The sequence below is a fragment of the Eutrema salsugineum genome, unplaced genomic scaffold, assembly GCF_000478725.1.
Source record: "Eutrema salsugineum unplaced genomic scaffold, Eutsalg1_0 scaffold_5, whole genome shotgun sequence".
Taxonomy (NCBI): Eukaryota; Viridiplantae; Streptophyta; class Magnoliopsida; order Brassicales; family Brassicaceae; genus Eutrema; species Eutrema salsugineum.
In genome coordinates, this window is record NW_006256612.1 from 1,581,287 (window position 1) to 1,606,739 (window position 25,453).

Sequence of the window (25,453 nt, forward strand, 5' to 3'; positions counted from 1 at the left end):
TTCAAATTATGATTTAGTTTTTTATATTAAGAAAAAAAATATTTAAAATTGTGTTATATGGTAAATTACCTTAATTGATTTTATTATATGGCATATTCTTATTGGCTAAAATTATCTTTTTTTTGGGACCCTTACTTGTTAAGTCATGGATTTGATTTTTCTTTTTTAGCAAGAAAGGATATAATTTTGAATCGGTAGAAATTCCAATTTTGAAAGAAACGGTTGAGATACGGATCAGCCGAAAGAAATCTTTTCATATTTTTAATCAGGTATTAAATATGAAAACTAGATTTTGCATCCACGCTACGCGTGGGTATTTTGTTGATAAAAATTATATACAATCAATTACATCTATGATGATATAAATTTTATATATTAGTGTTTTGATAATATATTAAAAATATAATGATATTAATATAATAATTTTATATATGTCGTATAATTTTATTAAAAATATAAAAATTTTGTTTTGAATCTATATATGTCGTATTTCAAAAATGTGTTAATTTATCAAACACTTATAATTTAATATACTCAAACTAACTAATTTTTTTACAAATTAATCAAATGTTACTTTTTAAACATAATATTGACATGATGATAAAATATTATACATTCACTTCTTTAAATTAAGAAGAAAAAATACTTTTTTTTATCATTTTCACTTTTATCTCAATTATATATGTGTTATTTAAAAAAAAAATTTCTGCTCTTGTTTAACCAATACAATTTTTTTTGATTTATTAATGTAAAAAACAAACTAATAAATAAAATATTTACTTTGAGATTAATAACAACTTAAGTTTTGAAACCAAAATAATAGTTGAATATGATATGAATAAAATCACACAAAATATGTGAATTAAATATATTTTTGTCAATTGGTTGTGTTAAATTTTAAATAATTTTTCAGTGATTATACATCATCTCTTCTAATAAGAATGAATTTTTGTTTAATCATGTTCCTTTTTATTCTTATTATATATGTTTTTTAGTCTTATTTATATATTTTAATGATTTTTATATGATTATATTCAGTTTTATTATATTTATTCTCACTTTTTCTAATTATAATTAAGTAGAAAAAACCGGTACAATTTAATACATACAAATATAGAAAAATTAATAACAAATTGAAAAAAATAAAAATTAAAAATTTCTATTAATCTATTGCAATTCTAAATCGAATATACAAAATGTAATTTTTTGATTATTTTTGCATAATATATTACATGAGGTTATGTGAAAATATGTTTTGCATATGTAACAAAAATTTAGATGAATATAAATCATAATTATTAGTTATTTAAAATTTTACGTGAAAATTTTTAAAATCAAATAAATTAATCTTGATAAGTATCATATATTTTTATTATAGATAACAAATTAAATCTGTAACTTAAACAGTGATATTGAAGATTTTAATATCAGGTTGTTTTTTGTTAATAGAAATTTCTTTAGTTTTTAATTTATTTTCTTAACAATAATATTAGAATTAAGAATTTTTTTTTAATTGACAATTTTGATATATACAAATAAAATTAAATTTTTAAATGCTGATGCGGATGCACTGAAATAATATATTTTTAACTGTTATTAATAATAGAAAAATTTGTTAACAATATTATTTTAAATTTTTTTCTATAAATATATTTTTTGTTAACAATATAATTTTAAAATGTGGAATTTTTTAATTTTAAATTTTGATGTGGACCAATAGAATTGAACTTTTAAATCCTATGTGGATACTTTTAGAGAAATATAACTTTAACTTTTATTAGTATAGATTTAGAAATCAAAGCTGGAAGATCCTACACGATGCCTGTTGCGGTAAGTGATATTGGTCTATCCTCCTTGTTTTGAAACTTACCTAATGTATTTGGATATTGCTTGGTCAGCTAATTGTTACCTTTGTGGTTGAGGTTGGGTTGTTAAAACCCTGTTAGATGCAATGTTATTCCAAATTTTTTTTTCGGATACCTCAGTCTCCTTCGCCTTAATGACGGAACCTCTTACTCTATTTTCAGTGCTTCATTTTTTAAAAGTGTCGAGTATCAATCACTTGACACGTTTCTCAGATTGCTTGGAATTTATCATTCTTCTCAAATTCGATGGTTAAACTTTATAGATTTTATGATCTCTTTTGGAATATTAAAGCAGCTTCTAGTGGTTTTGTTTATATCTTCTTTCATCATATTCTTTGTAATTTAACTAATATTTAAACAGATAGTTTAGTCAAATTTGTTATTTTACGTTGTAATAAGTCATTCTTTAGTGCAACCTAACTCTATATTTTTGTTTTTTTAATTGAAATGGTTGCACACAAAGGAAAAAAAAACTTAATTTTTATTATAGTATGTGACAAAAATTTGATTGCTAATGTAAGAGTCCCTGAATATGTGTGCATATATCTAATTTAAATTCAATATTTTCCTATTTTCCTACTTTAATATTGAAAATAATATAGCTTTAAATATTATTATAAATTTTAATAAACAATATTTTCTTATATTGTTTTGTATTAACAATGTAATTTTATAATTTAGATTTTTTTTTTAATTTTAGTTATTGATGTAAACTAATAAAATTGACCTTTTAAATCTTATGTGGATGTCATTAGATGCATATAGCTTCAACTTTTATTTTTCTATAAATATAATTTTTTGTTAACAATAGAATTTTTTTAAAAATTTAATTTTAAATATTGATGTAGACAAATAGAATTGAACTTTTAAATCCTGTGTGGATATTCTTAGAGGCATATAGCTTTAACTTTTCTTAGTAATAGGATTTAGAAGTCTCCTTGTTTCACTACAAGAAATCAACCATTTCACAACGACCATATTCGTCGTTAAATCGTTGTTAAATGAGGTTTGCGACGATTTAACGACGAATTCCAGTTCGTCGTATATTGATCGTCGTAACTGGTAATTCGTCGTAAAATCGTCTTTAATTAGCGAGAAACAAAGAATCGTCGTTAAATCGTCGGGAAGCATTCGTCGTAACATCGTTGTAAAAGTAACGACGATTAAACGACGAAAAAACATTTGTCGACAATTTGTTGCAAATTCGTGGTCGAAGAATCGTCCTTAAATCGTCGTTACTATACATTCGTCCCTAATTCGTCGTAAACATATCGTTGGTAATTCGTCGTAATTTACAATGATTTAAGGACGAAAGTTTATTTAATTTTTAAACCCAAATTTTTTTTGAAATAATAATAAAAAATGAAATAAATTAATTTGAATAAATTAATTTGAAAATTTGAAAATAAAATTATTTTAATTAAAAATAAAACAAAATATTTTTATTACAACAAAAAGAAATCATATTTAAGCATCATAATCAATTTCGAAATCTCCAAAATCGTCCGCAAGATTTGTAACCGGAGCATGTGATTGATCCTCTCCACCACTTGTAGATGCTCCTTGAGTACTCGCAGCTTGTGTCGCTCCTCCACTTGTAGATGCTCCTTGAGTACCCGCAGCTTGTGTCGCCGCTCTCCGTGCCGCCAATCTTGCCTCCTTTTCCGCTGCACGTTTTTGACGTTTTGCTCGCAAGGCATTTGCAACATCTGGGACTGAGAGGGCAATGATATCAAAGATGGAGTCATACTCTGAAAGCTCCTCCTGAACTTCCTGGTGATATGCGCTTTGAGACTCATCTAAAGTTGCAATCTTGGCCCGTAGAACGACTGGAGCATCTTCTCGTCCTCGGCGGCGTGGTGCGGATGACGAAGCACTCAGGACGTCTCTAATAGATCCTATCCCTACAACTTTTCCCTTCTTTTTCGGAGCGACCTACATTTTAAATTAAATTTTATTAGAAATCAAAATATTAAAAATAAATAAATAAATAATATTTATTAAATATATATACCTCCTCGAAGATTTGATCGATCTCACGAGTAGTCAACCCTCCGGATTGAACTGAAGAACCTCCGGGAGATAGTTGGGTCTCTCGCTCAGCAACCTTTGAAGTAACTTCATTATAGAGCTGCTCGGCTTTCTCAGAAACGAATGCACCATCCTTTTTCCGGTGACACTTCGCGAAAACCTCTGTCATAGGCGGGAGTTCGCCTCCATTTAGGAGCATTGTGATTTTTTTGGGTTATGGGAGGCACTATATATAGATTTTTATTTGGCTTACCATCGAATTAACAACGTTATTTAACAACGAATTTACGACGAAATGTAATTTAGCGACGAATTAACAACGAAAATGAGAATCGGGTGAAAACGTGTTTGACCGACCTATTATTTTGTCGTAAATTCGTCGTTGATTCCCGACGGAAATTATTCGTCGTTAAATCGTCCCTAAGTTACGACGATTTCACGTCGACTCTTGTTATCGTCGCCAGATCGTCGTTATTTCACGACGATTTAACGTCGATTATGTTTCGTCGCAAATTAACGACGATTTGGCGACGATTCTAAGAATCGTCGTGCAATCGTCGTTAATTCGAAGGGAATTTACGACGATTTGTAGTCGTCGTAAATTATCGTTGCTAAAGTCCTACTTTCTTGTAGTGTTTTGAGGCTTACCGAATGTATTCAGATGCTACTTGGTCAGCTAATTGTTACATTTGTGGTTTAAAGCTAGGTTGTTAAAACCCAATCAGATGTTATGTTATTTCAGAAATTGGATACTTCAATCTCATTCGTCTTAATAATGGAACTTCTTTCTCTATTTTATGTGCTTCGTTTTTCAAAAGTGTCAAATATCAATCATTTGACATGTTTCTCGGATTGCTTGGAATTTATCATTCTTCTCAAATTTGGTGGCCAAGCTTTAGAGATTTTATGGTCTCTTTTTCAATATTAAAGCGTCTTGTAGTGGCTTTATTTATATCTCCTTTCAATATATTTTTTGTAATCTAGATAATAGTTAAACATATAGTTTAGTCAAGTTGGTTCTTTTATGCTGTAATGACTCATTTTTTATGAAACTTAACTCTATTTTTTTTTTGATATGGTTACACACACATAATTTTTTTTTTTTTAAATTGTTATATGTGACAAAAAATTGGATATTAATGTAAGAGTCTCTAAATATGTGTATACATCTAATTTAAATGTAAAAATTTCCTATTTTAATATTATTTATTTTAGTTTTTCATTATTAATATAAATTATATATAATTTCTTTATCTTTAATAAAAACAATAATAGAATTTGTAAACATTTTAATTTTCAATATTGAAGTGGACTAATAAAAAAATTATACATAATTTTTTATTTAGCAATAATATTACAATTTGAACTTTCTTAATTTCTTTATTCAAAAATAATATTAAAAATTGTAAATTTTCCTTATTTTCGAATGTTGATGTGGACCAATAGAATTGATTTTTTAAATCCTATGTGGACGCCTTGAGAAGCCTATAGCTTCAACTTTTATTAGTATAAGATGCTGGAATAATGGGACAATTGACTTAATTTAGGAATTAGATGGAGCTAGATCAAGTAAAAAGGAAATATTTTTATCATGCTTCACCCAAGTTGAGATTAATCAACATTTATTCACATTAATTTAGTAAACTATGTTTGTATAATCTATAATATAACTAAAGATTATTATTAATAGTATAGAGGACAAAAACTGGGGGAGTTTTGTTCTATTATTTGTTTTGGACTATTTGGATTATAATGAGAGAGATATTTTTTAGGAGTTACGATCGGAATTGGATAGGACCCATGTTTAAAAAAGCGCTAGGCGTTAGTAGGGCGGTCGAGGTCTGCCTAACGCCTAGACAAAAAATCGGGGATTAATCGGAGATTAATTTTTATATTAATTTTAATTATTTTAATTATTTTTTTAATAATTATTCATTTTTAAAAATTAGTTTTTTTACATTAGAGCATACATAACTAAATTTTATATAAGTATATACATAATGGTAGATCTAAAAAACATATTGGTGGATTGAATACTCATATTTAACTTAAATCCATAAATACCCATAACATTTTTTTTAAAAAATAGGTCTTTTGTGTTGTCCCACATCGACAAACTTGGATAATTGAGAAGGGGAAGCTGCGCTATAAATAGGAGTCTTCATCTTCTGTGAAGTTAATTCATTTTCACATTCTGGTCGCGATTTATGTTAAATAGTCTCCGAGTTTTATCTTAAGTCAACGATTTTATTTTTTAAATAATCGGTGATTAATTGGAAGTAAATCAGTAACCGCCTAAGCTGACCGCCTAGGCTAAAATCGCGGTGGCATGCCTCAGGGTATTTTTCGAACACGGGATAGGACTTACATAGCAGCTAGGGCGTGAAGAAAAAGAAAGGAAAATCAAAACCGCCTACAAAATCAGTGGGACCCACCTCTCCCCAGAAAAATTGTGAGCAGAATAAAATAAAGCATAGAATAAAGCATCTTCTCCTACAAAATTGGTCAAGCTTTTGATCAATACCCCAAAAATCCTAATCCTAATTTGAGAGGGAAAATCTCTCCGCCAAAAAAAACCCTTCTTCTTCTTCCCCCCCCCCCTTTTCTCTTTCTCTCTCCTCTCCCTCCAAATCTGCATCTATCTCGAATCTTCTCTCTCTAGATTTTTCTAGTTTTAGGTTTTGTCTTTAGTATTCAGTGTCGGAAAAAACGCTTGTTACAGTCATGGCGGTGATGGACCGCGGTCGGAAGGCCAAGAGAGCGAGGCGTAGCAACAGAATCTCCGCCGATCTCTACGATTTCTCCACTTTTCCGGTGGAAGAGATGTGCACGTCCAACTTGCCCCCGTTCCGCGACGGAGTGAGATCCTTCCTCTCTACCCACGCACGCGTCACTTTCCCTACCTCGACGACGCTATTCTCCAGCCTGATGACGTGGCAGATCCTTCTCAGACATGGAGATTCGACGGACGGTTCAGATCTCTCGACTAGACTCGTCTCCCTCGACGTTGTGGAGGAGGATGTAACCAGATCCTCTAGATCCGTTTACTGTGACCACTGCCGAGTCGTTGGTGAGTCCACGTCCCTTAAAAAAAAAGGTTTTAAATTGTAATCACTGCACATGCATAGATTTGAAAGCAAGATACTAAAGCAAAATCCTTTTTTTTTTATGTTGATGTGTTTTGTAAAGGCTGGAGTAGCCATCCAGTGTGTAGAAAGAGGTACCATTTTATTATACGGTCAGGAAGAGACAGTAAAAGCCACAACGTTGGCCTGCAAAAGGCTTGCTCGAGGTGTGGTAATACACAGAACTTGTCCGAAGGAAGCAATTGCAAGTGGTGCAGCTTGGCTCTTGACACCGAGGACTGGGTTTACTCTCAGCTAGAGGACAACACTCACCTCCTTCACGGCGTTATCCACTCAAACGGATATGCTCATCTCTTGTCTCTCAACGGTAGAGAAGGTGGCTCTGGTTTTTTGACTGGTCGTGCCATTATGGACTTTTGGGACAGGCTTTGTTCCTCCCTTGCTGTTCGTAAGGCGAGTGTGATGGATGTGTCTAGGAAGTATGGAATGGACTACCGGTTGCTTAATGGGATTACTAGAGGTTGTTCGTGGTACAATGAGTGGGGGTATGAATTCAAATCTGGGAGTTATGCACTGACAAGAGAAGTTTACCAGGGTGCGTTGAATACGCTATCTGCGATGCCTCTCTCTGAGTTCTTGTTCCAGGGGAGGAGGGCAAGAACCCAACTCCACTCCACTATTGGCTTCTACCAATCACTCTCGTGTTCAGAGCTTGTGACCGTGAGAGACCTCTTTTCCTTTCTGCTACAGCTGATTCGTGAGAACCGATCAAAACCCGCAGCAAAGCCGTATGTTCTGTGTGCTTGGACTAGGAGTGATATAGAACGTGTACAGCAAGCCATGGTTAAGATAGTGAAAGCTGCAGGAGGTCAACGAGGCAACTGGGTTACAAGGTGGGCTCTCAAAAGGTCTATTTGCAAAACAGCATCTCCACAGCTGATTGATTACTGTCTAAAGCATTTTGGAGGGTTTTTGGCGGATGATGGATCACGAGTAGTCTGCTTCCGTTGTAACCCTGGTTCGAACGACTTTGAGTACAGGTAATGTTTCTTCATTTTCCTGGTTGGTTCGGCTGGTTTCCAATTTGCAAAATCTTAACCTTTGCTCGTGAACTTCAGGCTTGAACCTGTCAACAATGTGCACCGCTTATCTAATCAAGACATAAATTTTGCATCAGAAGAGCAAATCAAATGCGACTTAAGATATTTGTATGACACTTTATTGCACCCACAAACCATGGCCGAGTTTAGGTCTCAGGCAACAAGAGTTAAAATGATTGATGCAGCCACAAAGATACTTGATTGTAAGCATTTCATAAAAGAGTACCTGTCTAGCACGGTTAACCCCTTTGCAATCAACCTGTGGTGCAATGTTGAGCTCTCGGATGAGGCCAAAGACTGCCCATCCCCTCCACCTGAACTTTTGGTTTTGCCATTGGACGCTACTGTTTCTGACCTGAAAAGCGAAGCTGTGAAGGCGTTTCAGGAAGTGTATGCAATGTTCAAGAGGTTTGAAGTTGAGGAGCTCCTAGGTTATGGCTCTATAGATGACTTCATTACCCTGAAGTTTTTAGTTGGCACAAATGGGGTCATACGGGTTAAAGGGAGATGCTCATCAAAACACGGGCTCCTCCGATACCGCATGGAGAGAGGAGTGGAGAATTGGAAGGTTGATTGCAAGTGTGGCACAAAGGATGATGATGGTGAAAGGATGTTAGCCTGTGATATGTGTGGTGTGTGGCACCACACTAGATGTGCTGGGATCCAGAACTCTGATGCACTACCTTCCAAGTTCCATTGTTTTAAATGCATTGATTTGTACAGCAAGAAAACAAAGCAATCTGATAACAAGCATGGTTCTAGTCAAGTGCCCAAAACTGGCTTTGTTTGTAGAGGTGAGTCAGCTGCTATGGGCAGTGGATCTAATTTATCCTTAACACTTAGTGTAGGCTGACTGTAATTCTGATCTTTTTGTATATAGGTTTATTTCTAGGCATAAAACTGCAAGTGGCTTAATATGTTAACCCGTGATTGTAACACGTGACTACTTGAAGATTTCAATCCTAGACTTTTAAATGTTATGTTTTCATGGGTTTGAGACATTTATGAAGAACAAATGTTTTTTGCTAGGAGCATGTTACCTTTCCTTCATTGTTGCACTTTACTCCTAATTCTTAACATCTTCCTCATTCAGGGTCACTTGCCTCTGCCTCCACACTTGGGTTGTCCAAATCTGTTGAGAGCACTCAATAAGCATCAGACAAGAACCTCAAAGATAGTCTCATGAAGCTAAAAAAACATAAAGCATACAAGGCCAACTACTATGACTACTTGAACTTTTCCTAAACGAAGATATTGTGACTAAAGTATGCAAATGATTTGAGTAATCTCACCACTAAACAAAGAAGCATGTGTTTGCATTCTTATTGATGAACCAGAATCTACCTTCTTGATCAGCGCTGCAAAACTTCTTAATTCACTTTAGCTGGGCTTCCTCTTCTAACTAATCTTGCTCTTGCACCTTGCACGTTTTTGTCAAAAACAGTTTCCTCAATGGAAATTGACTTTTGGGCTAGCTCCATAGTTGGCTGAGCCAAGTTTGGCATATACTAACCATCCTCGGAGACAAATTTGGCCCTCCTCTGGAGAACTTGAGTTAGGAAGCAAGAGCGGAGGATTTGCCTGCAATAGCCGACCAAATGAATTAGTTTTACATAGCAAGTATTTCAATCATCAGAAACAGCAAAATGTAACATAAAAAGAAAATGCTATTCTAATAGAAAATGGTTCTATAATAAAAGCAAGCTTGAGACTTCAAATAGCACAACTTGACCTGGAAAGAATTTACAGCACGACAACGTTACAATTAAATTTTACTTCTTACATTGGAGAGTTTAGAAAGGCACGAAGTTGCGAAAGCTGAAATTGAGCAGAGAGCTTACCTTTGATTGTAACATATACGAGGAGAAGTAAGAACTCATATGCTCCTGCCAGAATATTGTCCTTCGACTTTAATGTATCAATAATCATGTTGCTATTGAGTGTGCAATAGCTTTTCATGCGAATGGACTTCGAAGGAGTTGATTTTCAGTAGGTTCTTCTCTGCAACCTATACTTAGAATAAATCTCCGACCTGAAACAACTGCCAACGCTTTTTGTTAAACACCAACAAAGAAAATGGAAAAAAATAATGCATATGATAGGCTATTAGCTAGAAATCCAACAACTGACCATCATCATGAAGATTCTAAGCATTTTCATCATTTCGAAGATCTGCTGGTCCGTAAGTCTTGATACATAGTATTTTTCCAACGTTTTTCTCCAAACCCTACAACAAGCAGAGAAACTAACATCACCGACATCACCAATCAAAAATTTGCTGATGATGAACAGAATAGAGGATAATTCTTGTGATGACAACAAAAGGGAATCAAACTAACCTCCAAGACACAATCAATATATTCATCTGTTAAATATTCCCTAAAGGCCGTTTCCATGGCGAGAAATAATTTATGAACCTTCTTGCTGCGAAGATTGTATGGAACGAAAACGATGCGAGGAAGCTGGGATTCATCAAATCAATTGGTTTATCAGCACAATACATAGAAACACAAAGCGATACAATAACTTCTAAAACTTTGCCGAAACATATATATCCAATTCACACAAAACCTTCGATTTGAGTAATTTAAGAATCTCAATTTTCAAAACACGACGAAGTGTTCAGAATCATACCTCTTGATAGATCGAACAAGATCGATTGAAAAAGCAGCACACTTCTTTTTTTTTTTCCGGGAAAATCATCGAGTTCAACTGATTGATTTTCGCGCGTTTCCATGAGAATTGAAACCCTTATCCCCGGTCCATAATTCTCTCGACGGGAAGATTGAATTGATAAAAAAAACCACAAAAACAACAACTGAACGGATTTAAAAGAAACTTCTCTTTGGAAGGTTAGTCTCTTTCTCTAATTGGTTTTGCAACAGAAGCAGCCATGTGAAACGGTAAAGAAGAAGCAGAGAGGAATCGTGAAAGATGAAGAAGAAGAAGCAATAGCATCGCTGCAACGAGCTGTAACATTCATCCACCAGACAGTTTGTTCAAGAAAAGAGATGAACGGAGTTAAATGCACCGTTGAATGTTAGGTTACAGTTTACAACAAAACATTAAATGGGCCAAACAGTTATCAGGCCCAATAAAGATCATTAATGGGCTGAGTTATCAAATATCTAACCGGAGAGTCTTTCTTTTCCGTCTGCAATTTCCGAGTGAGGAAAGGTTTAGGGTTCAGAGAATAATGGAGGAGGATCGTCGGAGTTCGCCTGCTTGTATTGAGGTTCTGGTTGCAGGCGGCGGAAATGTCGTCAAATGGATCGATATATCTGTGCCTTCTCCTTCTCCTTCTTCTTCCATTATCGGTACTAATTCAAGTGAAGACAATGGTCGTGTTCTGCTCCCGTCGACTGAAGAAGACTATGCCTCTAGCTGTGAAATTGAGGAAACTGAGATCTCTTTCATTTGGAAAATCAACAAGACGAGCCCAAATGTCCTTGAGCTTCTTCAGCTCTCTGCTAAGTCGGGATTTCCAATGACCGGGCTGCGTTTCGTCTTTGCTCATAATCTCTCTCCCTTTGCTTTTGTATTCGCCGAAGAGGTAGATTAAATGAAACTCGTCTAAGATTTGATCCTTTAGTGTATTGAGTTTGTGTGTGTGTGTGTTGAAGTTGAAGCTATGGAATTGAATTGCAGGGTAGTGATAGTGTTAGTGGTCGAGTCGTCTTCTTTCTTTACGCCCTCACGCCGTCTGGTGTTGTCTACGTCCTTAAACTCTCAAATACGCAAGCCTATAAGTCTGGCTCAGTCTTCCCGCTTGATCATCTGATTCACTTGGATGTTCGGCCTTACTTGAACGAAACTCATGTAACCAGTGTCGCTGCATCCCCTGGCTTCCTTTTTCTTGGGAGATCTGATGGTTGTGTCTCTTGCTTACAACCTTTTGTGTCTCCTCAGAAACATTCAGGTACATGCTTACTCTACACTAGCTTAGTATCTTAGTTTCGATGTTTCTTCCGCTCTCTGACCAATTTCCTTGTCTCTGATCAGGTTTCCACCAGGAGCTGCGTGATGATACAGGATTCGGTCGTCTATGGGGATTTGTAAGGCACGTCTTGTAGTAAAGTTATTAGAAAACAAAATGTCTTTTCTTTACATTAGCTATCTTTTGGTTATATGCTGTTCTTTTTCCTTCTCGTGATGTTCATCTAAATAACCACTTATAATGTGCAATGTAGGGGGGCAGTTATTGCAGCGGTGCAAGATTTATTTATATCAGAAGTTCATGGGAGAAAGTTTATATTTGTGCTTCATGCTGATGGGGCATTACGTATCTGGGATATCTTGACTTATAGCAGGGTTTTGTGTCAGAGTATAGCTGCTAAAAACCTTGAGGGTAATATCTGCTAGTTCTATCGGTAGCCGTTAATTGATTATGTTTTGATTATCTTTTTACCTCTGTTTTGACCTTTTTCATGCTTCTTTCACTAGGGGTTATGTGTCTGAGGTTATGGTTGGGAAAAGCTGACTACGACTCTGGCATCATTCCAATAGCTGTATTGTATAGAAATAGTATGGTAAGCTTTTACAACCTGTATTTGAAATTCCTAACGACTGACGGGTTGACTTGAGTGTCGAATTCTATCTTTAATACAATTTTCCCATTTTTTGAAGGGTGTCAGCGTGGACGTGATCACTGTATATGGCCTGCGCTTTATTTCTGGGGAGGGGATAGCTTTTTCACTGGATTCTGGATTACAGAATATTCCAATGGAAGGGGTACAAGTGTTTGGGCTCATGCTATTCGGTTTTTCGTTTGCTCATAACTATTCGGTTTTCCCTGTAATGTATGTCTTTTGTCGCAACTTTGTTAAATTGCATATACTGATTCCTGACTCTCGCAGGGGGAATTGCGGGATGTAAGATTTACTTCCGACCAGATCTGGATTCTAAAAGCCGATGATTTGACATCTCACATGTTGTGCCATATATCCAGCGACATGTAAGTTCGAGAAGACTTTTTTCCTGCTGATTTGGTTGAGTTACTTGGTACGCCAGTTTAGTATCCATGTAAAAATTGCATTATACTGGTGTGTTAAGCGATTCTGCATATACGTGCTTTATCTTGGAACTTATACTATTTGGAAACATTAACAAATAGTAGGTGAATTTCTGTGTTAAAAGAGTATTCTTGAAAAAATGCAGAACTCTAGGTGAAGCCATCTCCAGAGGTTGCATTTCTGGGATTGGTTTGTCAAAATTTTAGTAGGTTAAGCTAGAAAGCTTTTTAGTATCTAAACTGTTGAGGGAATTGCTGCTCTAGTGCATCTTTACGTAGTGGTTGTGCTATTTACTACTACAGATATTTTAGTGTTCACTGCTTTGATTTTTGTTTCTTGATGGTTGATAATGCTGTATTTTAAATTGTTTTCCTTGACCTAGGGAAGCACACTCTTACACTTTGCAGGAAGAATGCATTGCTGAGCAGCTATTTTTAAGTTCTAAGAGCTCTTCACAGGAGCTTCTTTTGACAACGCATTCACTGTTTTCATCCGCAAAGGTGTTTATGCTAAACCATAGCTTTCATTTTGCTGAAAAAACCGTTATACCCAATCTTTTTCTCCTTTTACGCATGTTATGCTGTAAAACAATGTTTATTTGTCTGAGTCCATCTTTACCTATATTACACTTTGCAGGAGCAAATTATGGGATTCATTTCATCACTCTTCTTACGCAGGCTTCTTTGTCCTGGAATTTTTCACAGTGATGCCTTGCGTCTAACATTAATGGACCACAACAAACGCTGGACTGATTCTGAGTTTCAATCTTTAAGTCTTGATGAGCTTAAAAGCGAGATTCTTTTACTGGTTGAGCATGAGGTTTGGTTCTTGCTATGTTCTAGAGTACCTTGTAGATACAATGCATTCTACTGTTAGTTGGCATAACTCTGGGTCATAAAAGCTGAAATATGCCTCTTTTTGTGTCAGGTTACTGGTGAAACTTCTATTTCAGTGTTTCACTGGTGGGAAAACTTTTGTACATGTTATCTCCATCATTGGTGCAACAATAATGAACCTCGGACGTTGCTGGTTCAGTCAGATGTTATTGGTTTAGTTAGAAAGAGTTCTGTATCGTTGTTCTTTAGATTAGAGAATGCTGAGCACAGCCTTGGAGGTATGTAAAGGATTCTTGATCTATTATCTAGAACCATAATTTCCTTGTATTGCTTACAATCTCTTAAGAGTTAATTAGATGCCTGCCTTTTGATAGGATTCAGCATGATGACAAGCTTAAGCTTGGGCATGTCTCACAGTGAACATGAGATTCTGTTGGGGGTACTGAAATGTACTTTGAAGATCAGTAAGCAGTGGGGCGGTGCTCCATATGCCATGTATTATGAATCGGTTACTGGAAAGCCAGTTATCTCATCGGATGAAATAATTTTCCGATTAGTTGACATCCTTGAGTCGGGATATGCTATGTCCATAGGTCAGCGTACGTGGTCGGATCTTGGTGCTGATAGAGCATGGGAAAAAGAATTAGAAGCTCATAAAAATCTTAGATTGTTCTCCATTGATATGTTATTGTCTCTCTCTGCTCTATGTCAAAGGGCTGGATCTTGGGAAAAGGTTTTTACTATCATGGAGCACTATTTGAAGTATCTGGTCCCTAAGAAATTTATGAATAACAATAATGGTGAGGCATTATCTGATATCTGTAGTTCTATCCTCGTCCACGCCACTTCTCAGTTTGTGAAGGTGATGTTTGAGTCTGCCTTTGACATCTTCATACTCGTTAGCTATCTGCTTAACATCTCAGGGCAGGTCAGTTACCACTTTGTATCATATCATTGTCAAAATGTATTTCTTTGGAATCAGTGCAGTTTATATTTTGACACTAATGTCACATATTCTGTTTTTTGCATTTATATATCATAAACTCAGTCATCCATTATTTTTATTCTTTGGCATTTTCTTTCTGCAGGTTAATATGTCACAGCAAGACATATGCAAGCTACGGCTGGAGTTGCTCCCGATGATCCAAGATATTGTCTCAGAGTGGCTCATTGTCCATTTCTTTGTTAACACTCCGGCCGAGTCGACGTCATTGGAAGATTTCAGCTTTAAACTCTCATCTCTACAGATTGGTAGGTTGTTGTTCTTGAAAAATATTCCACGAAGCTCATACATCACAGTCAATCCAATATTTCTGACTGGACACAACCGTTTTATCATTGCAGATAGCAGCATTGACAAAAGATCATGGAACACAGTGCTGGGAAAATGTGGTTTCTCATTGGCGCATATTCTTATTTTTAGTGACCGAAGTTGCATTGTGGGAAGCCTATCTAACTTGGGATATCTTCCAAGTTCACAAATCATTACACATTTGGTACAGAACTTTATTAGCTGGATTCGTTATAGTAAAAGAGGAGAGGACTCTTCGTCACTTCTAAGACGCTCAACTGAGCTTATTCTTAGGTTAATAAGGAATGGACAGACTGATGCTATTGAGGTAAAAGAAATATTTTAGCTTCTTTGACGAAGACAACAAAAACATATCTCTAGCTAACTTCTAGTTAAAATTAATTGCTGATTCCTCTTTTATATTTTTTCGTGTATTCTTAATTACTTTCTCAAGCGAATCCTTGGGGTTGTGGAGGCAAGTTTGCGTGGGGAGAAAACATATGGACGTGCTCAAGATACTAGTGGAGATTGGTGTCTTCTTCAACATCTGCGTGGTTGTTGCCTCCTTGATCAAGTACAACGTGGAGCCTGTGAGATATCAAGAGAGAGGAAGATTAGTGATGCCATCCGCTGCTTCTTCAGGTGCTTATTATTTGAAGTCGGTTCAGGATGCTTTGAAGTCCTGTCATGTTTGAGTTATATGATGGGCATATACATAATTTGTGGGTCTTATTCTAATCGCATAAAACACTTCGTTATTTTCTGCCTTTGTTGTTCAGTGTCGCTGGTTCATTTATTTTCTAATATTATCCATTCAATTACATTTTGTCTTCGTATTTTCTAAACTACATCTCAAGTATCTACCCTGTCATGGTTCCCAATGTAGAGCTTCATCAGGTGAAGGATCTTGGGAGGCCTTGCACAGCTTGTCTGAAGAAGCAGGATTTTCGCATTCCACAATTGGTGAGCTCCTCAAAGAAATTTCTTCTCTAGTTCTTTGCCAGTTTGCCTATTATTTTGGAACACTAGGCTGTATGTCTTGCAGATTCACTTTTCCCTCAATTTGGTTGAAGCAGGTGCCACTGTTTCAGATGGTATAAAGTCTTGTGCGACATGGAAACTTCATTACTATGAATGGGCAATGCAAATTTTTGAACGTTACAATATAAGTGAAGGAGCTTGTCAGTTTGCCTATGCAGCCCTTGAGCAAGTAGATGAGGCCATTAATTTCATGGAAAGTAGTGAGAACGTCCCTCTACCTGTAACAGCCACCCACAGTAGAGGACGACTGTGGGCAAATGTTTTCAAGTTCACCTTAGACCTGAATCTCCTGAATGATGCTTACTGTGCTATAATTTCAAACCCTGATGAGGAGATTAAGCGCATCTGTTTGAGGCGCTTCATAATAGTTCTATTTGAATGTGGCAAAACAAAGGTAGAAAACAAGAATTCTTCTTCTCTTATTTTCCTTAGTATTTCCATCTATGCTTTTGTCCAAAACCCCAGCAAATCTTTTCCTCTTATTGTCTAGTACCACGAGAACATTTCACAGTCCATTATCACTATAATTGTTATAAACAGTGTAATTCATTTGCAATTTCTCTTTGCTGTCAAGTGTTTGTTTTTTTGGAACTAAAAATGATTCTGCTATTGCTGTCTTATATGCTCAGGCCTCCACAAAGATGTGTGTACTACCATGACTTAAAAAAAGCTAATTCCTATGAATTTCTCTTATGATTTCAGATCCTCAGTGATGGACATCTACCTTTCATCGGCTTAACAGAGAAGATCACCCAAGAGCTATCTTGGAAGGTAATTTGTGGGTAACAGAGTCGGGTTATTCTGCCCTCGGTTTATTTCTCCTGTTTCATTCCTTCTTTCTACGAATTGTAGGCCGGCCGTTCTGATATAATGATTAAGCCAAATCCATACAAGCTACTTTATGCTTATGAGATGAGACGACACAATTGGCGAATGGCAGCAAGTTACATGTATCAGTTTTCTGCTCGTCTGAGAAGCGAGGCAGCATCTAAGGATTACATACACATGTCCCTAGTTTTGCAAGAGAGGCTCAATGGACTTTCTGCTGCTATAAATGCATTAAGTCTTGTTCATCCTGGGTATGCTTGGATAGATCCACTACCAGAAGAATCCATGCGTTATTCAGTGAAAAAGGTTAGAAGAGAAGAAGAAGAAGAACAATGTAAGTCCTCTCAATCACATGTTATGTTTGTCTTTTCTTACTGATATTTACTTTTTCATAATTTCTACTAACCTTAATCTTTAAACGCCGAAGCATCGCTCTTTTATGTTGTTGTATTATCACATGGATAGTCATTTTGAATCACTTTTGCCGCAGTAAGGAGTAATGCCCAGACCAAAGGGGAGCAGAGTTGCATTGATATCGAGAAACTCCAAAACGAGTTTGTTTTTACTACAGCAGAATATCTGCTTTTTCTGAAAAATTTCGGGTGGACATATTCAGGTAAACTGTCCTATTTCCTCCACGGTCTGCTTTGAGTTTGCAGTGAAAGTAGTTGGAACCTTTAATAATCCGTGCTTTAGAACTAGTTAAAAGGCTTCTGCAATTGTAGTTGACAGAAAATCACAAGGTACCTCCCTAAATGTGATGTTAGGCCATTAAGAGCTTGATCTACTATTGCAAAGATTAAATATGCAGTCTCCTTTTATATATGAGATCGCTCTTGTACATCATTGATTAAGCTACTGGGTGGACTGATTTCCATGACAGACTGCTTAGGTGGCATAAATGTGTTTTATGCAATTTCATTTCCCTAAGGCATGATTTCAGAAGGGTTTAAGAGACCCTGCTGATAGTTTCCAAGCCATCTAATACAGTCATGTCTATAACTACGCATTGTTGTCTTCACTCCAGGACTTGAAAAGCCACCATCGGACTTGGTTGACCTTCTTGTCCAGGCAAACTTGTATGATATGGCATTCACTGTTGTTTTAAAATTTTGGAAAGGGTCAGCTTTGAAAAGGTAATTCCTTGCTTGGTATTTTCTGCAATCATATTCCTTGAGAATTACATAGGTTATTTACTGCTTTATTCTCAGGGAGCTGGAAAAGATATTTGAGAATATGGCAATTAAATGTTGCCCTACTAAAGGAACGCTGTGGACATCGTGAGTGACTATTCCTTAGTTGCTTGGTATTTCATTGGTTACTTGTTGAGTTACCTGACTTATCCAAAATAACATTAATATTTAACTTTTTTTTATCTTACAGAAATGATCTCAGGCCTAATCTTATGTTAACATCTACGGACGAAGAAGTTACTCATTCGCCTGATAGAAGCCCTGCTGTTCAGGGCTCTAAGTTGGCTGGTGACTGGGAAGTTCTTGAGGTTTATCTTGTGAGTGACTTCTGAATCCTTGATTGGACCAGAAATATGCCCTTAGCTGCTCTGAATCTAAATGGTTATGATGAACCAAGAATGTGTCTCGTATTATAGTCATCTCTTTTTATTTATAGTATTTGGTCACTGACACCAGAGCATAAATCTTTCAATAAGACCTGCTTACATTGTCATTACCCTTTACTGGGAGTGTAATTGGTTCGTTCAAGTGTGCTTGAATTTTCTGATTGATGCTTAAGAGTATAGCAAGTTTTAATCAATATTTGTTTCGTGAAATAATGTGTACCGGATCTATATCAATGCAGAAGAGGTACATAGACATACACGCTAGACTACCAGTTACCGTTGCTTCAACCCTTCTTCAAGCAGATTCTTGTATCGAATTGCCTCTCTGGCTGGTTGAAATGTTCAAGGTAATATTTTGGATTTATTTTAAAATGTTTTGAGTCGATTACCCTTTTTAGCATGTGATATATATATGTAGCTTTAAATCATGAAACTTTGGATTTGGTCTGCTGCATGAACAATGTTGCATTAGTAAGCCTTTGCTTCACTACTACTATATCGGAGATGCAGATTTTAGAGTATGCGTTTTGTATATCATGTTAGATCATTACACCGTATGAGAGATGTTTAGTGTAAAAGGCATGACTGCTTAAGGTTGAAGAAAGTATTTATTATCCCTACACAATTATTGTAGTGCCTTAGAATCGACATCTAGGTTGATTTCTTTCATTTACACTATGGAAAGAAGCAATCATTTGTAAGCTTGTTCTCTACTGGTCTCATGCAAGTTCTGTTTTGAGTTTTTGACAGGACGGTCAGAAGGAAAAAGCCTTGGGAATGGGTGGGCAAGAAGCAAGTCCTGCTTCCTTGTTTCAGTTATATGTTGACTATGGGCGTCTTACAGAGGCTACTAATTTGCTATTGGAGTACATGGAATCATTTGCATCATCGGTGAGTTAGTTATGATCTATGTCTGTCAGCTGTAGAGAATCATTGTTGGATCATAAGCATCTCGCTATAGGATAGCATTTCTCCATATTAGGATTTGTAGGTTGGGTAGGGTAGGTCGAATTGAATAGAATTTATGCAAAAATAGAGGACGTTCAAGTTGCAAGAGCCATACACATGCACAAAAACAAACGGTTGCAGATTTTACCCTTAAGAAGCAGCTCTAATTGACTAAACATGAGTTTGCGCTTGTGTTGACATGTTCTTGTTAATAATACTGTGAAGAGCATGATTCATATGTTAGGACTTAAATAACCTTTCTCTCTTTACGAAAACAGAAACCAGCAGAGGTATTGAAAAGGAAAAAAGTATCAGGGGTGTGGTTTCCTTACACAACAGTAGAAAGACTGTGGTGGGAGCTAGAGAAAACGATGAACTCAGGACGAATGTTGGAACAGTGCAAGAAGCTTAAGGGACAACTTCATCAAGCATTACTCAATCACTTAAAGCTGGTACATTTGCAAATCACAAGAGTGCTGCAAATCATGTCCTTGTGATTTTTGAATCAGTCTTTATAAAGTGATATTCGTTTTTTGGTTTGTTTGTTTTGTTTTTGCAGCTGAAGGTGGACTCAGATGATGCTGTGTCCTCTGCAACTGGTTGAAGAAAAAGAAAATCCAATAGATATCTTGGAATGGGAGGCTTCATGATTTATCAGTGTGAATATATTTATACAAAAATCGTATTTCTTATGAGTTTTGACTTTTGTTAGTGTAGTTTAAAGTTAAAAACAAATCTTTTGCTTGAGTACATTTGTTGGTCCATAATTTCATTTGATTTCCAAAGTAAATTGTTAAGTAACTCCCAAAAATAAAAACAACCAATCCAACTGGTTTTAGATTTGGTTTTTCTTAAAGATTGGATTACACTAAATTAATCAACCATACTAATAGAACTTTAAGGATTTGTTGCTGCACTTGTACACAATAAAATCAGCTTAAAAATTACTTTAGATTGCCTTAAATTGCTTTAATTCAGTTGATGTAAAATGGGATTTATTGTAGGGACAAATTGATAAATAAAAATAAATTGCAAAAACCCAAAAACAAATTAATATTAAAGTAAAAAGAAAAAAAAAACAAAAGAAAAGTCAAACGGCGAGTGAGGCATTTTGTGAAGAGTATAAAACAAGTGAGAGTGGTCTGAGTGGTAAAAGGCTAAAAGCAACCAACAATGGAGAAATTGAAATCGCTGATTCCTGAAGATCTTCTGCAAACAGTTAGAAGCAGCAGCGTCGATGATCTTCTCTCCTCTTCTTCTTCTTCTCTTCTCCGTTTGTTTCTGGGTCTTCCCCAATTTCACCGAGTACGTATACAGTCACCCAAAACCTACTCTTCTCTGTGTTTATTTTATCTTTTGTTCGTCTCTTGAATTGGAGTTATCAATTTCCTTTTCCTTGCACTTCTTCTTCTTCTTGGCTCGGCTTTTATTAGGTGGTGAGTGAATTATCGGATCCTGGTTTGGGTTGCTGTGGGAAGAACGAGGAGACGTCACTGGACTTGAAACGACGGGGAAATCTATGCTTTCGCAGCCATGATTTCGATGATGCTTTGCGTTTCTACTCGAAGGCCTTACGCGTTGCTCCTCCACACGCCATTGATGGAGACAAGAGCTTACTTGCTTCTCTGTTTCTTAATAGAGCCAATGTCCTTCATGTATGTTTTTCCGTTCTATTACTGAATCTCTTAGCTGATTTCCACCCTCTTTGTAGCTTCTCATGTATGTCTTGTATATTGTGTTTAGAATTTGGGGCTTGTGGAAGAGAGCTTGCGGGACTGTCATCGTGCTCTTCGGATTGATCCTTATTATGCAAAGGTTCTAAATATTTGGTTCCTTGAACTTTCGCATTCCATCTCTCGATTCCAGTTTTGAATTGATCTTTGTGACAGGCGTGGTATAGGAGAGGGAAGCTTAATACTGTTCTTGGAAATTATAAAGATGCGTCTCTTGACATTACAGTTTCTATGTCTCTTGAGTCATCGCCGGTGGGGTTGAAGCAGCTACAGAACGAACTTAAGGCTATTCCAGTGAATAATAAAACATCTAAAAATCACGATGAATATCATCCAAGCAGTAATGCTGGTGTGGGTGAGATTTTTCTCCCAAATTAGAGCTTGCAGGATAGTTTCTAGGATATGAGTTTTTTTTTTTTAAACCTGTCTTTATCATTGGTCTGTAGATTATCTACCGAGGGTTCAGAGTGAAGTAAAGCTGCGTTGTGTATCGACAAAAGAGAAAGGACGGGGTATGGTATCAGAATGTGATATTGAACAAGCTTCTGTGATACATGTCGAAGAACCATTTAGTGTGGTATGAGCCTTGTGATACACAATTAGGCGTTTTCAAAACAATGAGGAAAGAGCTAGCTAGTAAATTCTAGATGGTTCTCTGAAACAAATGAAGATATTGATTGTTTCATGCTTTAATTAGACACATTTTCTTTTGTTAGTGAACATGTTTCAGTGGTGTGACGCCACTTCGTATATGTAGGTCATATCAAAAAATTGTCGGGAAACACATTGCCACTTTTGCCTGAATGAGTTGCCTGATGATTCTGTTCCATGTCCATCCTGCTCAATACCTGTGTACTGCTCAGAGTCCTGCCAAATTAGATCTGGTGGAATGCTGTCCACAAATAAGATGGACAAGCATCACAATTTTCAGAATCTACCTGATGATATTGTGGAGCATATTACAGGCGTTACATCAGTTGATAAATATTATTCTGAAACTGAGTCTATTCAAGAACACCAGCATGAATGTCGGGGAGCCAATTGGTCTGCTGTACTGCCATCTGATGCTGTTTTAGCGGGTCGAGTTATAATGAAGTTAATAAATCAAGGGAAAGCAACTATGGATCTTTCCAACCTTCAGGAGATATTAGTATGTCCTTTTACTATAGATTTTTCCCATTATTTGCAACGGTCACAAAAAGATCTAATAAGGAGGGACTATCCTATGTCTTTTACAGGAACTTTCTCATAGCTACTCTGAGATGAGTCCAGAGAGCAAGTTGGAGTTGCATCTACTTTCCATAGTATTGATTTGGTGCCTAAGCAAATCTTGCTGCCCTGATCTTTTGATCTGTGAAGCTTCCGTAACACAGGTTGTCCTCTACATCCCCCTCCCTGCCTCAGTCAATTTCTCATTGTGGTAAACTTTTCTCTCTGAAATTGTGCAGGGACTAACATATTAAGTTAAATGATTGCTTCCCCCATAAAAACATCAAGGATGTCTTGTTTCTGTGATCTTTTGTCATTGGAATTTAGTTTGATAACTGTCGTCGGGAATATAAAGTTAAATTTTAAATTTCCTTTTGATTTCTTAGATTAAAAGTTAACTATCCTTCTCGTCAAAAATGTTTAATATGCATATGATTCATTCGATGTGTTCCTGTTATCATGAATTAATGGAGAAGTATAGCTATGTACATGATGCTGCAACATTATGATTGCTTTTTTATTTATCAAATTTACTAATTGAGGTGGTGCACCGTCTGGATATGTTCTCTCTGTGTAGACTATTATACTGCTGTCACAAATCAAGGTAAACTCCATAGCAGTTGTTCGTATGAAATCCAGCGGCGATTCTTTCCAGTGCATCCCATCTGGAAACGTCTCAGCAAAAGAGCCGATTCAGAGTTTAGAGCAGGTTTGTCTTAGCCGAGGTATTGCTTATTTGAATGTTATTTGATGCATTTCCTCACTTAAAAACCCTTAGAGCTAGGTATCACCACATACAAAGATGCAATCTAGAGTTAAAGAATGGACTCCAATCTATCTGTAACCTGGTTATCTATGTTTCCGTTATATTTTGAACTGCTCTTTTATGAAACTTTGTGAGCGTCTCTTATTGCTGTTTATTCTTACGTCTCTTATTGCTGTTTTATCCACAGATCAGAGTTGGTCAGGCTATTTATAAAAGTGGTAGTTTGTTCAATCATTCCTGCAAGCCAAACATCCATTTGTATTTCCTTTCACGTGGACTTGTTATGCGAACAACAGAATTTGTTCCCATGGGTTGTCCCCTTGAGCTGTCATATGGTCCTGAGGTATTCTTGTGAATCTTCTTGTCTCGATTTGTCACTTCTGACATGTATCATATATCTGCTGTGTGCTTTGATGTCCATACTTTTTTAATTTAAGTATGCATTACTATTCACAGGTCGGAAAATGGGATTGCAAAGATCGCATTAGATTTCTTGAAGAGGAATACTTTTTCCATTGTCGGTGTCGTGGCTGCTCACAAATTAACATATCTGACCTTGTTATCAATGGGTATTGTTGTGTCAATACAAATTGCACTGGTGTAGTTTTGGATAGCAAAGTGGCCACATGTGAGTCTGAGAAGCTAAATCTTTTCTTGGCCGCTCCAAAAAGCCTAGATCGTCATTTTCAGGTAATCAGATATATCTTGAGAGGTTTAGCATACGTGTAGTTTAGTTTGGGTTTAAATGTATTGCTTTCACAGGTGAGTGAAAAGGTGTATGCTGATGTCGGTGAAGTGGCTTCAAGTTTGCTCACTAAACCTAGAGGTTCTTTTCATATAGAACCAGAGATATGTTTAAAGTGTGGTTCCCGTTGTGACGTGGAAAAGTCTCATGTAGAGGTGAACAAAGCTTGGAACCACCTGAGAAGGTACCAGGTTCTTACTTGAAGCTTCAAGTTAGATAATTACTGTGAATTTTCTCTTTTAACACTTGGATCTCTCGAAACTGTCAGGGTGGATGAGTTGATGAATTCTGGACATGCCAATGTTTCCATGTTATCAGATTGTCTAAGGTCCATCGCCGTTCTCAGAACTTCCCTTCACGTGTATAACAAAGACATTGCTGATGTGAGTCAAGTTCCTCTATTTTATGTTAAAGGATTCCCAAAGTATAGTTACTCTATATATCACATGTTGATTAGCATTGAAAAAGTCATGAGTCACGTTTCAAGTTTTTGTTTGTTCAGGCGGAAGATAAGGTTGCTCAGGCGTGCTATTTAGCTGGGGAACTGAGGGGTGCAAGGGAGCATTGTGAAGCGTCAATTAAGGTACAGTGATACTGCTTCGGGTTATACCACAAAGTGATTTAATGATTGACACGGTTGGATAAAATCTGAAAATTGTTTGAGCAAATCCCTCATAAATCTCTGCTTCAATTAGGTATACAATGACATAGTTCTACAGCAAAAATCTAAGAAATGTAGGATTGAATATCAGCCTCTTGTATGGGTTACGATGTGAGATAGATTTTGTGTTTGGTTGGCAGATTCTGAAGAGGCTATATGAGGATGAACATGTGGTGATCGGAAACGAAATGGTGAAGCTTGCGTCGATTCAGCTAGCATCAGGTGATTCAAGTGCAGCCTGGGACACTACAAAGATATTGTCTCAGATTTTCTCAAAGTATTACGGGTCACATGCCCAGACTCTCTTCTGTTATCTCCCATGTTTTAAGCAAGAAGCTGTGAGGTTGTGATCTTAAGTCATAAGCCAGTTTGTGATGTTAGTTTCAAGGTTTTAGTGGTTTGATTTGTACTGTATATAACAAAATGAATTTGAAAGAATCTAAATGAATTGTTACCTTGACTTTTTAAGTTTTAAGGTTGACTATTTAATTCCTCGGACCAGTTAATGATATCCATCATGGCGTACCTCGTGGATCACGCCAAAACCGGTAACACATGTTCATGTCACATAAGTATATGACTCAATGTCTCAATCAGTCAATCTATATACATTGACTGTTTAGTCTTTTTTTTATGGTTTAAGGAAATGGGTTTGCCTTTGACATCATGGTGTACCTCGTGGATCACGCGAAAACCGGTAACCCATGTTCATGTCACATCAC

The 25,453-nt window shown here is 36.3% G+C and overlaps 3 protein-coding genes and 1 long non-coding RNA gene across 11 annotated transcripts; 3 read left to right on the forward strand and 1 right to left on the reverse strand.

Annotated features, from left to right (window-relative positions):
- Positions 1–6,521: 6,521 nt before the first annotated feature.
- Positions 6,522–9,083, forward strand: LOC18991706 (PHD finger protein At1g33420). Its single transcript, XM_006415024.2, has 3 exons — positions 6,522–6,966; positions 7,086–8,022; positions 8,101–9,083. Exons 1-3 carry the CDS (start codon positions 6,621–6,623, stop codon positions 8,933–8,935), a joined length of 2,118 nt encoding a protein of 705 aa, XP_006415087.1. The 5' UTR covers positions 6,522–6,620; the 3' UTR covers positions 8,936–9,083.
- LOC18991707 lies at positions 7,621–11,060 on the reverse strand. Of its 8 annotated transcripts, XR_002897990.1 has the most exons (10): positions 10,717–11,060; positions 10,422–10,544; positions 10,213–10,309; positions 9,924–10,123; positions 9,596–9,663; positions 9,375–9,502; positions 9,123–9,214; positions 8,542–8,765; positions 8,309–8,450; positions 7,621–8,108 (listed from the first exon to the last, which is right to left on the reverse strand). It is a non-coding gene; the product is annotated as an uncharacterized LOC18991707 (long non-coding RNA). The 8 variants fall into 8 exon arrangements; XR_002897989.1 differs by having other exon boundaries at positions 9,375–9,663; positions 9,924–10,114; XR_002897992.1 differs by having other exon boundaries at positions 9,427–9,663.
- A 218-nt stretch (positions 11,061–11,278) lies between these two features.
- On the forward strand, positions 11,279–20,407 carry LOC18991708 (nuclear pore complex protein NUP160). Its single transcript, XM_024152389.1, has 26 exons — positions 11,279–11,635; positions 11,731–12,001; positions 12,085–12,142; positions 12,273–12,430; positions 12,526–12,611; positions 12,709–12,813; positions 12,939–13,036; positions 13,477–13,594; positions 13,731–13,913; positions 14,022–14,208; positions 14,305–14,858; positions 15,019–15,181; positions 15,275–15,549; positions 15,676–15,863; positions 16,108–16,184; positions 16,298–16,656; positions 16,965–17,033; positions 17,115–17,424; positions 17,581–17,706; positions 18,118–18,226; positions 18,302–18,370; positions 18,474–18,600; positions 18,909–19,016; positions 19,420–19,560; positions 19,896–20,069; positions 20,177–20,407. The coding sequence occupies exons 1-26, from the start codon at positions 11,279–11,281 to the stop codon at positions 20,219–20,221; spliced, it is 4,515 nt and encodes a 1,504-aa protein (XP_024008157.1). The 3' UTR covers positions 20,222–20,407.
- Positions 20,408–20,790: 383 nt separating this feature from the next.
- Positions 20,791–25,199, forward strand: LOC18991709 (SET and MYND domain-containing protein 4). Its single transcript, XM_024153405.1, has 14 exons — positions 20,791–20,922; positions 21,051–21,272; positions 21,361–21,432; positions 21,507–21,705; positions 21,797–21,927; positions 22,108–22,500; positions 22,589–22,723; positions 23,137–23,268; positions 23,513–23,668; positions 23,782–24,015; positions 24,088–24,254; positions 24,339–24,453; positions 24,573–24,653; positions 24,872–25,199. The coding sequence occupies exons 1-14, from the start codon at positions 20,791–20,793 to the stop codon at positions 25,079–25,081; spliced, it is 2,379 nt and encodes a 792-aa protein (XP_024009173.1). The 3' UTR covers positions 25,082–25,199.
- Positions 25,200–25,453: the final 254 nt, after the last annotated feature.